At 43.3% G+C, this 15,873-nt stretch overlaps 2 protein-coding genes across 3 annotated transcripts; both read left to right on the plus strand.

Moving 5' to 3' along the window:
- Window positions 1-33: 33 nt before the first annotated feature.
- Window positions 34-3,911, plus strand: LOC136433910 (neudesin-like). The gene is made up of 4 exons (XM_066426505.1): window positions 34-238; window positions 626-686; window positions 1,219-1,322; window positions 1,910-3,911. The coding sequence occupies exons 1-4, from the start codon at window positions 65-67 to the stop codon at window positions 2,033-2,035; spliced, it is 465 nt and encodes a 154-aa protein (XP_066282602.1). The 5' UTR covers window positions 34-64; the 3' UTR covers window positions 2,036-3,911.
- Window positions 3,912-4,523: 612 nt separating this feature from the next.
- LOC136433907 (3 beta-hydroxysteroid dehydrogenase/Delta 5-->4-isomerase-like) lies at window positions 4,524-15,872 on the plus strand. Of its 2 annotated transcripts, none has more exons than XM_066426501.1 (5): window positions 4,524-6,429; window positions 7,559-7,722; window positions 11,456-11,608; window positions 14,135-14,310; window positions 14,967-15,872. In XM_066426501.1, the coding sequence occupies exons 2-5, from the start codon at window positions 7,572-7,574 to the stop codon at window positions 15,597-15,599; spliced, it is 1,113 nt and encodes a 370-aa protein (XP_066282598.1). In that variant the 5' UTR covers window positions 4,524-6,429; window positions 7,559-7,571; the 3' UTR covers window positions 15,600-15,872. The 2 variants fall into 2 exon arrangements, with proteins under 2 accessions (XP_066282598.1, XP_066282597.1); XM_066426500.1 differs by having other exon boundaries at window positions 7,570-7,722.
- The last annotated feature ends 1 nt before the right edge of the window (window position 15,873 follows it).

Genomic DNA, 15,873 nt, shown 5'->3' on the forward strand with positions numbered 1-15,873 from the left:
GCATCGATCTGTGACACAGCCAATGGAATGCCGTGTCACATTTTTGGGTGGCAAGATCGCCAACATGGCGGAAAAGATAAACTTTGTGGTGGTGGTTTTAGCCGTTTTGGTGGGTTTTGTCTCCACAGACGGACCGACAGACCCACCAGACCCGGCCGCGGACTTCTTGGAGACGCAGGGAGACAAGCCGTTCCGTGTTTTCACGAAGGAGGACATCGCTCGATACAATGGAGAAGATGTTAGTATATTTGGGGAGGGCACGGGCGATTATATATATATTTTTTGGGAGGGTGACGTGAAGTGACACCGTTTGCCCAGGTGTACGCTATCATCTTAAGCAAGCAAACATGACGAGCGGATAACGTTGAAAGACCATACGTTACGCACAAATGATAATTTTTTGCACTAAATTATAGCAACGAGGTATTGATTAAAAACCTTTTTGCTTATACCCAAATTTTCATTTTCAAATATTAATTTTCAAGGGGTATGAAAATTATTTGTGACAAACCAAATAAACTCATTCATTCATTCATAATTTCATATAATGTTATGAGTTTATGTTCATCAACACTTACTAATTATATCCGTGTTTATTATGTTTGTTTGTTTGTTTTCACCTCAGGAAAGCCAACCCATCTACATGGCTGTGAAGGGAGTTGTGTTTGACGTCTCGGAAGGAAAAGGTATCTGAAAAAAATGTGGATGTGTCACAAACTCCGAACGTAATTTGATAAACGTCTATTGTATAGTTGTAGCTACCCGAAAGATGAATAAATAAATAAATAAAAAAAAGCTGTTTTGTTACTTCTGTATACAGTATATATATATATACGGATCAGAGCTGTCTCTAGCTTTGAATATCTGCCGTTTGTTTCGGAGCCCATGTTGTTGATTTTTGTTGTTAAATCTTTCATTTTAAGTTATTAGATTATGAATATTCTTCAACCAGTGACTTTAGAATTGACCTCCAAATTTTCGACGTCCACTATATGTCTTGATCACGGAGTGACCTGGTCTCGCAAGAGCACTGGTCATTTTAAGCTTGCGAAAATGCATTTTCATCAATTTCATGTCAGGAGGTTCAGTTCTTATTTGGACAAATGGTGTGAAATTTTTGTCCGTCCCAACAAGCAAATCTCCATCCCAGCAGGGAAGGACTGAAGACAGCCCTGATGTGGATGGACTTGAAGTTGAACTTGTCTTGACCTTTTCCAGACTTCTACGGAAAGGGGGCCGGGTACAACGCGCTCGCAGGAAAGGACGCTACCAGAGCTGTGGCCAAGTGGTCGCTGGAACCTGAGGACCTCAACTCTGACATAGTAAGCACATCAGTGCTGCTGTTCAAAACAGTGTTGTCTGCTTCAGATCACAGGCACAGAAGTCTGTGATGTGTACTGTTGCTCAGGCATCTAGACATCTTTGCAAACATCGTACATGTATTTGACTATCTTAGATTAGAAATAAAAGAAAAATTATCAAGGTATCAAGGCCCTACTAGTATGAAACATTACCCCCATGAAACTCCCTTCGGGCCGTACCCGGAAATTCAGGCCTTACCCGCTAAAAATTTGGGCCGTACCCGCTAAAAATTTTGGCCGTACTCGTTAAAAATTTGGGCTGTACCTGGAAATTTGGGCCGTGTATTTGTTTCAAAATGAAAGTGAATGATATACGTGTTAATAAAACTCCACAAGCCAAAATAAACTTATATAGTCATTTATTTATTCATTGGTTTGGCTGTTCAGCACACACAGCCAGGGCTGCCCAACTAGCCTGTTGCTATTACAAAGGGCTGACAAAGACACACATATACACATTGCATATTCACTTTTTGTTTACATGTTTCTAACTAGCCTAACTTAAACTCTATTGACACCATGTACTGTATATGTTCTTTTTCCCACAGTCTGACCTATCAGAAGAACAGCTGAAGTCCCTGGAGGAGGTATACAAGGGAGTCTACCTGGCCAAGTACCCTGTGGTCGGCTACATGTCATACAGGGTGCTGGGACAACCTCACGATGAACTATGACACTGTAAATGCAGAAATGTTCGCAGCGGTTTTATGTTCGCGGTTTTCGCGGTGACTGTTTCACCGCGAACTTAAAACCACCGCAAACATTTTTGTCCGAAACTGTAGCAGTATGTGACTATAGCGCTACTGCGAACTAAAAACCACCACGAACACTCCAATTTTCCCGTTCGCGCGAAATGAAAACCATGCGAACTTAAATGCATTTACAGTAGTATATGTATGAGAGCAGCACTTCTGACAAATGATCATTCCTGCAACATTGAGATGCTTTTGTGTGATGGATGACAAAGTTTTTATAATGATAATACTAATGATAATTATAATGGGTTTTATTTTTTCTTTGCACATCCATGTGTTTTGTTGAAGCTCACATTTCAGTGAGCATCTGTTACCCTCCTCAGAGCAATACTTACTGGTTCTAGTTTGCAATGAGGAAGGTGACAAATGGTCACCGAAACGTCAGCTTGAATAACTTTGTTATCCAGTCACTTATCAACCTGATGAAATTATACATGCTTTTGTCTCCTATTTTCTTGAGATGTATCGATCAACTCAATGTTATCTATTTGAACCATGTGATTCTAAATCATGTAGTGATCTTCATTGACAACTAGAGTCAGTTTTTGATTTGACATGGCAGCAGATATGATCATGATATACTAGTATGCTTTTAATAATATAAATCTCCATATAGATCTCATGATCATCTACCAGTAACAGAATTATATGTAACATATTTAGCCCAGTGGAGTATCATCCTAGGAAAAAGATTCCTGTAATGCTATGTTTCCTTAATCCTATACTGTAGGCTTCTTATTTATTCTTGTAGACAGCTTTGCCTAAGATTTCGAAATGGCATCATTTCAATTGTGAAGCATTATCAGAACAACGTATGTTCTGTAATGGTGACAGATGTCGCTAGACTAGAATCCATCCTATTCTAGCTCCAGTTTGCTCCTCTGATCCCTTCTCTTGGTGAAAAGTCTGGTACTCAAGAGGAACGATTGGCATTGAAATAAAGCCAAGAGTTCTGATTGACTCCAAGTCTCACGCTGTGAGGTCCTTGTAACAGAACGGTAACAGGTTCAAACAGGCATTCAGAGGTATAATCCCCTGTTTCTGGGAAATATTCCATACCCAAAATAGGAGCCTAGTGTTCAAATGAGAACGGAAGAGAAGTGATCAGAGGAGGGAACAGGAGCCAGAATGGGATGGATTCCAGGCTATGATAATCAGAGCTGGTGTGTTACACAAAAGGGTGGTTATACCTATTGTATAGATACAGAATAGACCAAGAAATATCCTGTTTTATATGTAAGACTTTTTCTGCAATATGGTAATGAAGGCGTATGTTAATCATTTCTTTAACTGTAGCATTAAGTTCATGTTGATCATTTCTTTAACTGTAGCATTAAGTTAATGTTGATCATTTCGTTAACTGTAGTGTTAAGTTATGCTTCAAATTAGAGAATTACTTCTTTTGTACAGGAGAAGATTGTTGTTTATCTTGCTGTCTGTAGTTTCAACTGTTGTTGGCTCAACTGAACTTTGTACTGTCAAGATTAAGTTGACAAGAATTTACACCAAATTGTGTGATAAAAAAAGACAGTTCGGCAGTAAAATCTGAGACCCAACAAATGAAATTAGCTTTACCCAGTGGAAATCTTGGCAATATACAAATGTATCTGGTAATGTGTTAATTAGTGTCAAATTCTACAACATTCCAATATCTTGATACTTAAGTTTTCTTTTATATCTACTTGAGACATACAGTTTGTAACGTGCTGTAGAACAGCAGACAATGTCCTATGCAAAAGATGTAGGTTTTTAAATCAAGCTTTACAGAATGAAAAACTCTATGCAAACACTGGAACGTTGTTTTGTTTATTCATTCCTTACGGCAAAGTAACCATGACAGGCTATATGTGACATGCCTTCGAACCTGGTGTGCTACAATAAAGGGCTGTTAAGGGCCAATTCAGTTACCTGGCCGCCGAAGGAACGTTAAGTCAGGAAGTAAATTTTGCCCTCTTCCTCCTTTTGTTTGATTACACGTATCGTATAACCTCACCCCCACCCTTTCAATTTTGAAAGAAAAAGTCCTTGAGAACTGCCTCTTGACCGATCAAGTGAACTTAAACAACTCAAGGAAATAGAAATACAACCTCTAAACATCGCATTTATTGATCCACTCGTGCAAGGGTCAAAAGGGGCGGTCAGTATAGCTAGCCTCCATTGCAGACATCCCTCTGGTGGTTTTCTTGTAAGTTATCGTTTTCGTATTACAGTACTTTTTTTCATTGACAAAATGGCAAAAAAAGAAAACAGCCAGAGAGAGTCTGCAACGGAGGTCACGTTCAGAAAATGTTGATCCTTCTTTTGTTTTAGTTACAAGGGATGGAAAGACCAGATTGTGAAGGACACTGGGTTAAACATTCGGGAAGCAGAGGCTGGGGCAAAGGACAGGACTTCTTGGAGGATACACCTGGAAAGCAAGGGGTCAGTTTCTGGCCTGTGCACGTAGGCAGGCAGGCATGTAGGATTCCCTGAGACCAACCCTTTCATTGAAAAAATAGTCTTGAACATTCAAGTGAACTCTCACATCACGAAGCCTCGATGATTTCGACGTTTGTGAGTTCGAATTCCGGTTGTTGCCGCTCACCCGACACATCATCCGATCTGCACGCCACTGGAGCGTCATCACACTGTCAACAACCTTTGGTCGAACTTGTTGATCACCAGAAGGTCTAGTCTGTATAACACAAACTCCAGCTGTCCAGGGATTTCTGTCCCCTCCCCTAGGCGGCGAGCGGTTACAGCAGGCTTGATTGAAATCACGCTACAGAAGGTCGCCGAATCGTAAGATCGTCAGAAAGTCGAGCAAAATTTTCGCGTAAAAATCTACCCTATCACATTGGACGTAAGCTCGTAGACCTGCGAACATCGACCGATCCCTACAAATCGCGCAATAACCGAGAGGACACCTGTTGTATTCTTGTCGAAAACTTGTGTCCCATAACACGAAATTCGATCGACCGACCAGTCTGCGAGCTTTGAATGGCATTTTCGGCAGTGGTACGCCCGGTATTCTATCATTTTTTGCGCGATTTTTAGAGATCGGCCGATGTTCGCAGGTCATAGGGTAGGGCAGGTTTTCAGGTGAAAAATACTAGTACGCGCGACCTTCTGTCGATTCTAAAATCGGGCAACCTTCTGCCGATCAAGAAATATGTACTCTCCAAGCAGAGCAGTGGGTCCGGCTGGTTTTTGACGTGTTCACGGGTTGATGAGACACAAAACGAAACATGACGAAGTAGAAAGCCCGACAAAAACGCCTGAAAACACGTCAGAACCAGCCGGACCCACTCCTGCTTGGAGAGTAAGAAATGTGGCCGTGGCTCGTCGACTGTGTGACATGGGCTTTAGGACGGGACGTTAGGCTATGGTCCACGGCCCACTGTGCTTGTCGAAAAGATTTAGGGGAATTTCCCCGTACAATGAACCTGTTAATCTTCCACTGGTGACAAACGCTATGTACAGTATATATATATAACTGTTCATTTAGTTTATTGAGCCACTAGTACTTATAAACCTGGATCGAGATCATCTTGACCTTCAGCCTTCGCCTTCTAAGGCGAAGTTCAAGTTCAAAGTTTTATCACGGGCCTCATTAGTGCTTGTAATAAACTTTGCAGAACTTCCAAACGAACTTGTACTTGAGGGTCACCGTTCATATATGATTGTGGTGTTTAAAGTCAAAGATTAATTAATGTTCTTATGCACTTGTTTGCCACAGTAAAGAAAAGACTGAAACTGAATTGGTACGACAACGCGTCACGTTCATTGGGACTAGCCAAAACTATCTTGCAAGGAACCATCCTAGGAAGAAGAAAGAGGTAGCCTAGGCAACGGAAAACATGGGAGGATAACATCACTGAGATTGGGCAAGCATGGCACTAAAGTAAAACATCAAGAAGAACAGAAAACCGAGAAAGGTGGAGAAAACTGGTTGCCAGATGTTCTCTGGTGCCCCGACGGTCAAATAAATAATCATGATATGATGAGAGCATGTGTTGATATCCCACCAGGGGTTCTGATATCGATCGTTCAAATACACCTGCACTTCAGCGCTGACGGTCATAGACTAACAGCATTCATACAACACTTTTCCTAATTTATCACATATTTACGATGTTTGTTGATGTTATTGACTTCTCGGTTGAAGGATGTAGGCTGTATTTGCTCGGTTTTTAATGTGCAACAGACTGGCAAACATTGCTATCATAATCTACGTGCAAAGACGTGAGTGCATTTTCAACAGGACAACGCCGGGCTAGTCGGCTTCACCACTCTTCTCCGACTCTGTGACGGTATTGGAGAGTTTCTAGCAGGTAAGTCAATTAAACTGCTGACACAGCCGCGTAGTGGTGACACGACACTATCTCGCAGATACGGACGGCAAGTCACGGGCGAGAATTAAAGGGGAGGATTGGTCTCTACTCTCTACTCATGCATTTGTTTACCAAAACCGAAAAAGATAGAAGTTGACCAAATGCCTGAAATGGGGTGATGCCGTGCGCCAGCGGACAGCCTTGCATACTCTCCAACGTTCAAGCAGAGGTTAAAGGGGAGAGCGTTATACTAGTATTCTTCTGCTTTCGACGTTTTGTGACAAGCAAACAGCAGTGACCAGATATTTGTACCACATAGAACATGGCGCATCATATACCCTGGTGTGTGTGCCTAGGCAGTGGCCTCCACCAGGCCTTCCCCAAACGGGGGTATGGATCGTAGAATTCGGCAAATAGGAGAATGATTTGAAGAAGAGTCAGTCTGGGGGAGGTTAACATTTCCCCCAACGATTAAACTCTATGGTGGTACAAACTATTCTCCCTACAGTGAGCCAGCGTAGTTTGTCTGGCAGAAAGTAGCCTCCACCAGGCCCTCCTAAAAGGAAAGATATATATTCCCTGGCGCGGAGCAAATGAAACCTCCAGGTGGTCACATTCCCCTGGCAAACTATTCCCCCTATAGCCAGCGTAATTAGTCTGGTAGAGACTAGTGTGTGCCAGTGTCCTGGCCTTGTTGACAGGACACCATCCGGACATCGATAACATTTTGTCAAAGGTCGTCACTTGTTGATAAAAAGGCTGTCGACATACACACAGAATTGTACATTTTTTTAGTTAGGCTACTTAGGCATGTGGGAAAATGTTGTCTACTTGATTAGTTCAAACGACACTATCGCAATGTAAAGCGACGTCCATGATGCAAAAATACGCTGTCGTTGTGCTGTGAGAACTCACTGAAAATCGTCGGCGGGGTTTTTGGAGGCTCGCGAAGCTATCATCGTACTGCACGTTTTCCAAGCGGCGTGGTTTTAAAATGTCAAAGTATGAAGTTACTACGCAAATGCACTAAACAGTGTTAGTAAATGTCGCTACCATAAAGATTTCAGGATTTTTTTTCTTCCATTTTTAGGGCACTGACATTACTTTGGTTGCCTTTAATATCTGACAGTTTGCCGACAGATATGGCCGGACTGGTGATCGTGCTGACAGGAGGCTGCGGTTATGTCGGCAGCCGCATGGTGGCGAAGATGGCCAGAGAGGAGACATGTGTGCGGGAGCTCCGAGTCGTGGACGTGAACACAAGCGGTTACCGGGCACCTGAACCAACGAACGGTATAGTCGAAGGGCCAACGCTCTAGAACACGCTTATTTTATTAAACAGCGAAAACGATGTAACTCGCCTCTCCCGTGAAAATACCCTCAAGTAGGCTCTTCTTTAAAGGCAACCTAAGCAATATTAGGGCGCTGAAAGTCATATATTCAAAATCAATTTTTTTCTGATTTCTATCCATAGTAAGTTTAGATAACACTATTCCATCGCATATCGACCATCATGGAGCAAAAATGTGATGCCGTTGTGTGGTGGGAACTCATTGAAAATCTGTGCACTTGGAGGCCAGCCATCATTTCAAATCTTCCGAACATGAACGATTCTGACCGATAAGTCCCGAACGCTTCCGAAGAAATAATCACGTGGTCATGGCTCAATGTGCTTGGTCATTGTGACGTCATGCGGCCGGAAGTTACGGGAAATTGTCGACAGAAAACGGTTACGGCTGGATTCTGGGCTGATTTTTGGGGGGACCCAATAAATGAAATACTCCTTTTGTGACTTGCTTCTGTGCTATTTTTAAACGCCCAAAGTATGAAATAATGATGCAGATGTGCTAATATAGGAAAGTAAATGTCAATTCCAACCTCACTAAACAGAATTGCTTTCCCCAGAATATTTCAAGTTTTGCCCCCTGAAATCGCTTAGGGCACCTTTAACACTTCTAGCAGAAAGTTGGTTTACTGCAGGTCCATAAAATTTGGTATACTTAAAGAACAAGCATTGGTGCGTCAACCGGTGGCCAACTTATTGGTGTTAAATGAGTCACACTATAAGAAATTATCCACTGAACATTGCGTATTTTAGACTCATTTTACGCCATTTGTGTTGGCTTGCAGCAGGTATGTAGCGTTCATGAATATTCTTGAAAATCTCTGTGCTAATTTCCAGAAACCTTACCTTTTATTTGATATATAGTTTATTGTTTATATGAAAACAGGGGAGCGCAGCACCCGTATAGAAAATGTTCACTTTGTTGAAAAACAGGACGCGGCGCCTCCCGCGTTCCGAACACAATTGGAACGCGTCGGAGGGGCAGAAACCACGGGGACTTGAGGTTCATTTTTGTCACGGCGTCGTAAACACCAAGAATTCACTAACCCTCTTATGGTTCGTATGTTGATTCTCTCAAACTTTAGCTTTCCATTGGTAGGTAGTTTGATGTCGATTTAGATAGTTGAGTACACGACGTAGAATACTGAAAATGTCCACTCCGTTATGAAGACGCCGCAACTAGCGTGTTCTACCTACGCGCGCGGTCGCTCTCCGTGCAATCATGGAACTTCGCGGTCAAAAGTGTAACGGCGTTGTAAGCATGTAGAGTTCATGAATCGTCGTGAAAATTCGTGACCTGATTTTTAGAAACCATGGCTTTTATTTCATATATAGCTTATTGTCGACTTGAATATAAGGGAGCGCAGCACCCATATAGAAAATGTTCACTCCGTTAGCTCATCGCGCGTTCTACCCCGTGAGCATGAAGCCAATGAACCTGTCCGTCTTGTTTTTATCGTTATCATAAGCATGTAGAGATCCTGAAACCTTTCGCAAACGTGTGCCATGATTTCCAGGAACATTACTCATTATCGTCAATTCGATCATATAGCTTATTGTAGATTTGAATGGTTGATAGCGCAGTGATGTCGGCTCCTTGTGCGTTGTACACTGGAACGCAGTCGCTCAGGTAATTTCGATAAGCCTGTTCTGTATTATACGTTTGTATTCCCGGTGATTACATACAATGAAACAGCCCCGTTCTCCTCTTGTTAGCGTTGTTCACACTCAAAGATATAAACAGGTGTAGGTCAACATGAACATTTTGTTAAAATATGTGAAGAACAGTCAGTTTGTGATCAACATCATACAAGTTTGTAATGTGCTTTACGCGTACATATATAGATCAACTGTGGTTTTACTGATTGTGAAGATACTGAGCTGTCACAAAGTGCATAAAGTATTCAATCATGTACATGTTTCCCTGTTAACCACAGACTTTATTTAGTTTGTGTAACACCAAATCCATTGTTCGAGAAAGTGACGGGCTCATCCCTGACCGATGCCAGTTGGGCGCGGGCCTTTATAACACCCCCACAAAACTCCTTTCTGCTGTACCTAGTAATTAGTGCCGTATCCGCTACAAATTTGTGCTGTACCCGGTGATTTTTGCCGTACCCACTGAAATTTCCTGCCGTACGCGGAAATTTGTATCGTGCCCAGGCCTTTTGCGCGCGCTGTGTCCAATTGCGGGCATCGCACGGGCATAGTGTTTAGTCACTAGAAAGTTGTGTATAAAAACCATGTACGGCAACAATGCACTGTCTCATATACCTATGCTGACCCAACTTCAAGTTTTTTCCCACACAATACTAATCTGGTACCTCCTATTTTTGGACTGACACAAAATATTAGATACTTTCTGTACAACAGTTGTCTTTTCTATAAATAGGAGCGTCTGGAGTATGGTTACTAGCATATCACTAGAATAAGCAGCTGTTAACAAATCCCTAACGTCAGACCCAAATGTTCACCAAATCATCGGGAGAAATACATGTATAATTGAGAGTTGAACCACAAAAAGGGCTCAACCTGGTCCTTATCTTCTTGGTCCCACCGCCATCGCCGGCCCCGGTGTTTATTTTGCGGGTGAACTGTTAAAAAGTCAGAGGCTACCCTGGTTTCTCGTGCCCGCTACTCGTGCCAAGGGTGTTCGATCTTGTGCCGTTTTAGAAAAACCCGGAAGTAGAATCGAATATTCGATGCTTGGCCCTTCGACTAGGTATTCCCACTCAGTTCCGTCCGTTATAATTAGAGCAATCAAACCATAATTCGCTCCATTTCATCCAGTACAACGTCTCATGTAAACCGTTTCACCACTTAACTTGATTTTTCTTACGTAACACGGGGTTTCTCGCTTGAATTGACGTTTCGTCTGCAACACGTCGAAGTTTCTGACGTAACACACCGTTCCTCTCGTAATACGGCGTTTCCCACGTACCTGACGTTTCCCACGTAACAAGACGTCTCTCACGTAACAAGACGTTTCCCACGTAACACGGCGTTTGTCACGTTTCTGACGCAGCACAATGTTTCTCCATACTAGTATATCTCATGGGGTACGCAAAACGACCTTTCTCGTGCGACATGACGTTTCTCACGTAACAGAAGGTTTCTCACGGACCTGACGTTATTCACGTACAACGACGATTCGCAAGTAAAACTAGCCTCCATAGCAGGCTCTACCGGGCCTGAGGGGGGGGGGGGCTTATAATACACTAGGGGCCAAATGGTTACGGGCTGGCTGCACAAACGACCCAGTACAAAAAGAAGTCATCAACAAAAGTGTATCATAAGCCAAAAAAAAGCTCCAAAGAGCCTGCTATGGAGGCTAAGTAATACGTTATACGGCGTCTCCGATGCAACACGCAGTTTCTACACGTCTCTCTAGCCTCCTTCGCAGACTTCCTAGAACGGCGGCGTATATACTTGGGGGAGGGGGGTGAAGCGATTTCACATGGGCCAAGGTTCTCTAATGCCGAGGGAGTTATGTCGCCGAGAGACGACCGCCTTTCTAGGCGTTCATCCCTCGGCGACATAACTCCCTCGGCGGCGAAAGTCCCTTGCCGGCATTAGATATCCTTGGCGCGTGTAAGAAATCGCTTCACCCCCCCCCCCCACAAATATGTACGCCGCCGTTCTAGGAAGTCGGCGAAGGAGGCTAACGTTTCTCCTCCACAGGGATGAAGATAACTGTGATGCAGGGGGACGTCCGCGACGAGGCCCGGATGCTGGAGGTCTGCACCGGGGCTGACGTCATCATCCACACCGCGGCGCTGCTGGACTTCATGGGGAAGTTTCCCGACCAGGTCGTGTGGGACATCAACGTCAAGGGTGAGCGAGCAGGTCCTAACGTTAGCCTCCATCATAACCGCCATTCGGCGTAAACATATAGAATAGAACTTTATTGCGCGACTATTGTAGCAGGTACAAAGTATGGCAACAACAGTAAACATAGAACAAGACATAAGTATGGAATAAAACTATTGACTACAACAAAATAAGTATCTTATGTTTTACATTATTAAAGTTGGGCTAATTTTGAGTACCACTATTTTTTCTAATAACAAAACAATCTTTTACATATTTGCCTATTTTAACATTGTATGGGCTGTTGCATTTAAATATATAGTCAAATCTATCTGTGGCATTGAGCGTCTTAAAATCTGAAGTACTTGAATTGAGAGAGGTGAATAACTCATCGCGTAAAGCATCATATTTAGTGCATTCCATAATAAAGTGAAACTCATCCTCTATTCGATTTGGACAGAATGGGCAAAACCTTTGGTCGGGAGCTACATTAAAGTATCTACCTGTTTCTATATTCAATATATGGCTACTGATTCTTAACTGTGTTATCGCTTTACGGATTTCAACATTATTCACATCATAAAGATATTTTTCTTGTACATAATGATTTTTGGATTTGTGAAGAAGGGACAATTTTGAATTATTGCTTACACAACTAAACCACTCTTGTATATGTGCATCCTGTAGTCTGCATTTAAGTTGGTGTTCAATATAGTCTACTTTATAACATTTAGGATTCATCCATATATATCCGAGTCCGTGATGATTGAGAATATCCTTCACATGATTAATCCAGTCATGATCACTAGAAAATACAACATTGTATGCTTCGTGAAGCAGAGAGTCCTCAGGTAAGTTTACCAAACGGTGCCAATATTTTATGAGCTGATTTTTTGCAGATAATATGATGGGGAAAGTTCCCAATTCTCCTCGTACTCCGTCGTTGGAGGATTTTGAATGTACTCCTAGCAGAAATTTTTGAAAACGTAGGTCAATGATGTCAAATTCAGGTATATCCAACGGACGGTGTATGTTGGCTACTGAAAAGCCACCATTTTCTAGAGTGAGCTTAGACGTTAATTTTAGAAACATATCTTTGTCTGATCTTCTTTCAAAATTAATGATGTAAGAATTAGTTAAATCGGAACAAGTACTCTTTCGAATTACAGCTGGTAAGTTTTCATCCAATTGAAGTTTTCTAAGTAAAAAGGAAAGCATGTTTCTGGGTGTAGATATAGAAATGTTTTTCGATACAATAAGTTTCACTGTTTTGGAGGAATGATCAAAACATGTTAGTTCGGATCCATACAAAAGGATAGGTTTAACAAATTTGTCAAAAAGACTTTTACCTAATTTTATTGGGATATTTTCCGATGATAAAAGTGTTTTCAATTTGAATATAGCTCTCATAGCCTTGGTTTGTAGAAATTTTCTGGCTGTTTTAAATTTACCTGAGGACGTGAGTGGGATACCAAGATAAGTGTAGCTGTCCGTAACTCTATTTCTTTACCATAGATAAAGAAATCTTTTGACATTTTCTTTGTAGCACCTTTAGAAAAAACAAGAACTTTTGTTTTGGAGACATTAACCGATAGTTTCCAGTTGTTACAGTATGTTTCTAGGGCATTGATGCAGTTTAACAGCTTCGCAGGCATTCGGCGCGACAAGCAGCTGGTTGTATTACACTGTGAACTACATATCTGTCACATTTAAGCTTTGCACATCTAATGCTAGGGTCACATTTCTAAGCCGGGGCCCGACCGGGCTGTTAGAGAAACAAAGAATAAAAGATGCATGTCAAGAATATGTATAGCGAATGGTAAGGAATAATTTTTTCAAAGTTTTGTGTGTTTTGTTGTCTTTTATATATCATACTTTTCGTCCCTACAAGCTGCCCGGCCGGCCCCGGCTTGGAAATGTGACCCTAGCATAACTGCAAGCGTCCTTTAAAGCTATCTGGCAAAGATGCCCCTACTATGTTTGGTGATAACGAATTCCACTCTACGATAGTTGTGCACGGTGATTATGGTTGACTCTTCGCCAAGCAGATGTACGGACCAACTTGTTTGAACTTGTAGACGCGGTGGAGACGAGAGAAGAAAAAGCGCTCACCATTAGAGGCACGTACAAAAACACGCGTATGACCCTACAAGCAGGGCCCTAAATCTGCTCGGAACACGTACAACAAGAGTGGCAATAAAAACATTATTGCCATGGCGAGGATTGACCCTTAGGCTCGCCCCTGGGGCGACGCCAAATACACTTGTAAAACACGTTGGAATAGCACGTCGGCAGAACGTAAGCGTTTAAGGTCGTTTTCGCGTATTTAAGGTTAATATCTCGTGTATAGGTTCATTTAGTTGTGTCGAAAGACATGTCTTATGCAACGGCTGTTACACCTGTTCAACGTTGGCCAAAGAGAACAAAAGAGATTCGGCAGTTATGATAGGTTTAAATAGTAGGCTAATTACCGTGTACGCATTACGTTCTGCCGACGTGCTGGCTGAAACCTGCATCTGCTCGAAGATTGATATCCCTCCCCTTGTCCAGGCACGGAGGTGATGCTGCGGAGCTGTCTGGCCGCGGATGTGCCTTTCTTCATCAACGTGAGCAGCGTGGAGGCGTTCGGGCCGAACCGGCGGGGGGACCCCGTGCCGGACGGGGACGAGGAGACGCCGTACGACAGCTCCACACACTCCTTCTTCTACGCCACCACCAAGGCGGAGGCAAGTGGCTGATCTTCTTCTTCCGTCGAACTCAACTAGCCTCCATAGCAGGCTCTACCGGGGCTTTAGTAGGGCTTATGATGCACTTAGTGAAGCCAGCCCGTAACCATTACAGGATGGCGGCACAAACGACCCAGTACAAAAAGAAGTCATCAGCAGAAGTGTATTATAATAAGCCTCAAAAAGGCCCCAGGGAGCCTGCTATGGTGGCTAGAACGCTTGAGGCGAAGCTTTTTCCCAGTTGGCTGATATGATACTAGTAGAGCAACGGGACTTCGCTACGACTTGCTTATTATATATAATATAGACAAGCGCGCTGCCGGTCAAAACGTGTTAGGTTCTTTTATGTACTACTTGATAAAGTTTTGCAAGTTGTGTCATTCATGTGGTGGAAACATTTCTTTGACTTTACGACATCTAAAGAAATGGTGTACGTCGACGTACCTTGGAAAAAAACTGATTTGCTCCGTTTTATGACAGGCGGTTCATACCATCGCGACTTGCGACCTCACAGCAAAAGTTGGATGAGCCAGTTGTCAGAAAACGGTTCAAATCAGAAAAAGGTCGCAATCTTTCCACCCAACCTCCGCTTGAAGAGTAGGTTACAGATCATAAAGTACGACCTTTCTAAAATCCTTCTGTATCAAAACCAACAGGCCGAGGACAGGGTGCTGCGGCACGACGGCAGGAGGACGGCCGGGGGCAGGACCCTCCGCACCTGCTCCCTCCGACCCATGGGCATGTACGGGGAGGGGCTCATGAACCTCTTCGTGGACATCGAGAGGGCGATCGCGAACAAGCAGTCCAGCTACGCCATTGCGAACGACAAGACGCAGCGATGCACCTTCGTGTACCTGGACAACTTCCTGCACGCCCTCCGACTAACCCTGGACAGACTCGTCGCCGCCCCCGACATCGTCGGAGGGCAGGTCTACTTCATCAGCGACGACACGCCCGTCAACAATTACGTAGACCACCGCAAGAACTTCCTGACGGCCATAGGTTTCACCCCGGAAGAGAAACCCTTCCTGCCGATCCGCGTGCTTTATGCGCTCGGGCTGGTGTTCGAGTTCATTCGGTGGGTCCTCTCCCCTGTGTATAACTTCCAGCCGCCCTGGACCTCGGGCCTCATCCTGGTGTCCAACACCACCATGTGTCTGAGGTACGACAAGGCCACGAGGCATCTCGGGTACAGGCCCGTGGTGCCGTGGGAGGAGGCCAAAAGGCGCACAGTGGATTGGATAGTGGCGTACTGGGCATCACGGCAGGGCGGGATGGCTGAAGGGTAGTATTGAAAAGGGATAACTCAAAGGATTTGTTCCAAATCTGTGCTTGATAGATATTTGAATATTCTAATTTTTCTAATGAATCATGGCGAACATATGCAGGTATATTGGATTCATATTGCTGTGTCCTACAATTGGAAGTTTTCTTTGTTTCGACTGTGTCAACCTCTCTGCAAAGTAAAATGGACATCAAAGCTACGACAATGTTTTATGATCTTTTGCTGTTTATGCATTGATTATCATGTCCAACATTTAGTACAACGTGACAAAACTGTAG

Source organism: Branchiostoma lanceolatum, chromosome 4 (assembly GCF_035083965.1).
Source record: "Branchiostoma lanceolatum isolate klBraLanc5 chromosome 4, klBraLanc5.hap2, whole genome shotgun sequence".
Lineage (NCBI taxonomy): Eukaryota > Metazoa > Chordata > Leptocardii > Amphioxiformes > Branchiostomatidae > Branchiostoma > Branchiostoma lanceolatum.

Coding starts and splice junctions, on each gene's coding strand:
- LOC136433910 (XM_066426505.1), top strand. CDS start 65: ATGGCGGAAAAGATAAACTTTGTGGTGGTGGTTTTAGCCGTTTTGGTG. Junction 239..625: donor CTCGATACAATGGAGAAGAT/GTTAGTATATTT, acceptor TTTTCACCTCAG/GAAAGCCAACCCATCTACAT. Junction 1,323..1,909: donor AGGACCTCAACTCTGACATA/GTAAGCACATCA, acceptor TTTTTCCCACAG/TCTGACCTATCAGAAGAACA.
- LOC136433907 (XM_066426501.1), top strand. CDS start 7,572: ATGGCCGGACTGGTGATCGTGCTGACAGGAGGCTGCGGTTATGTCGGC. Junction 7,723..11,455: donor GGCACCTGAACCAACGAACG/GTATAGTCGAAG, acceptor TCTCCTCCACAG/GGATGAAGATAACTGTGATG. Junction 11,609..14,134: donor GTGGGACATCAACGTCAAGG/GTGAGCGAGCAG, acceptor CCCCTTGTCCAG/GCACGGAGGTGATGCTGCGG.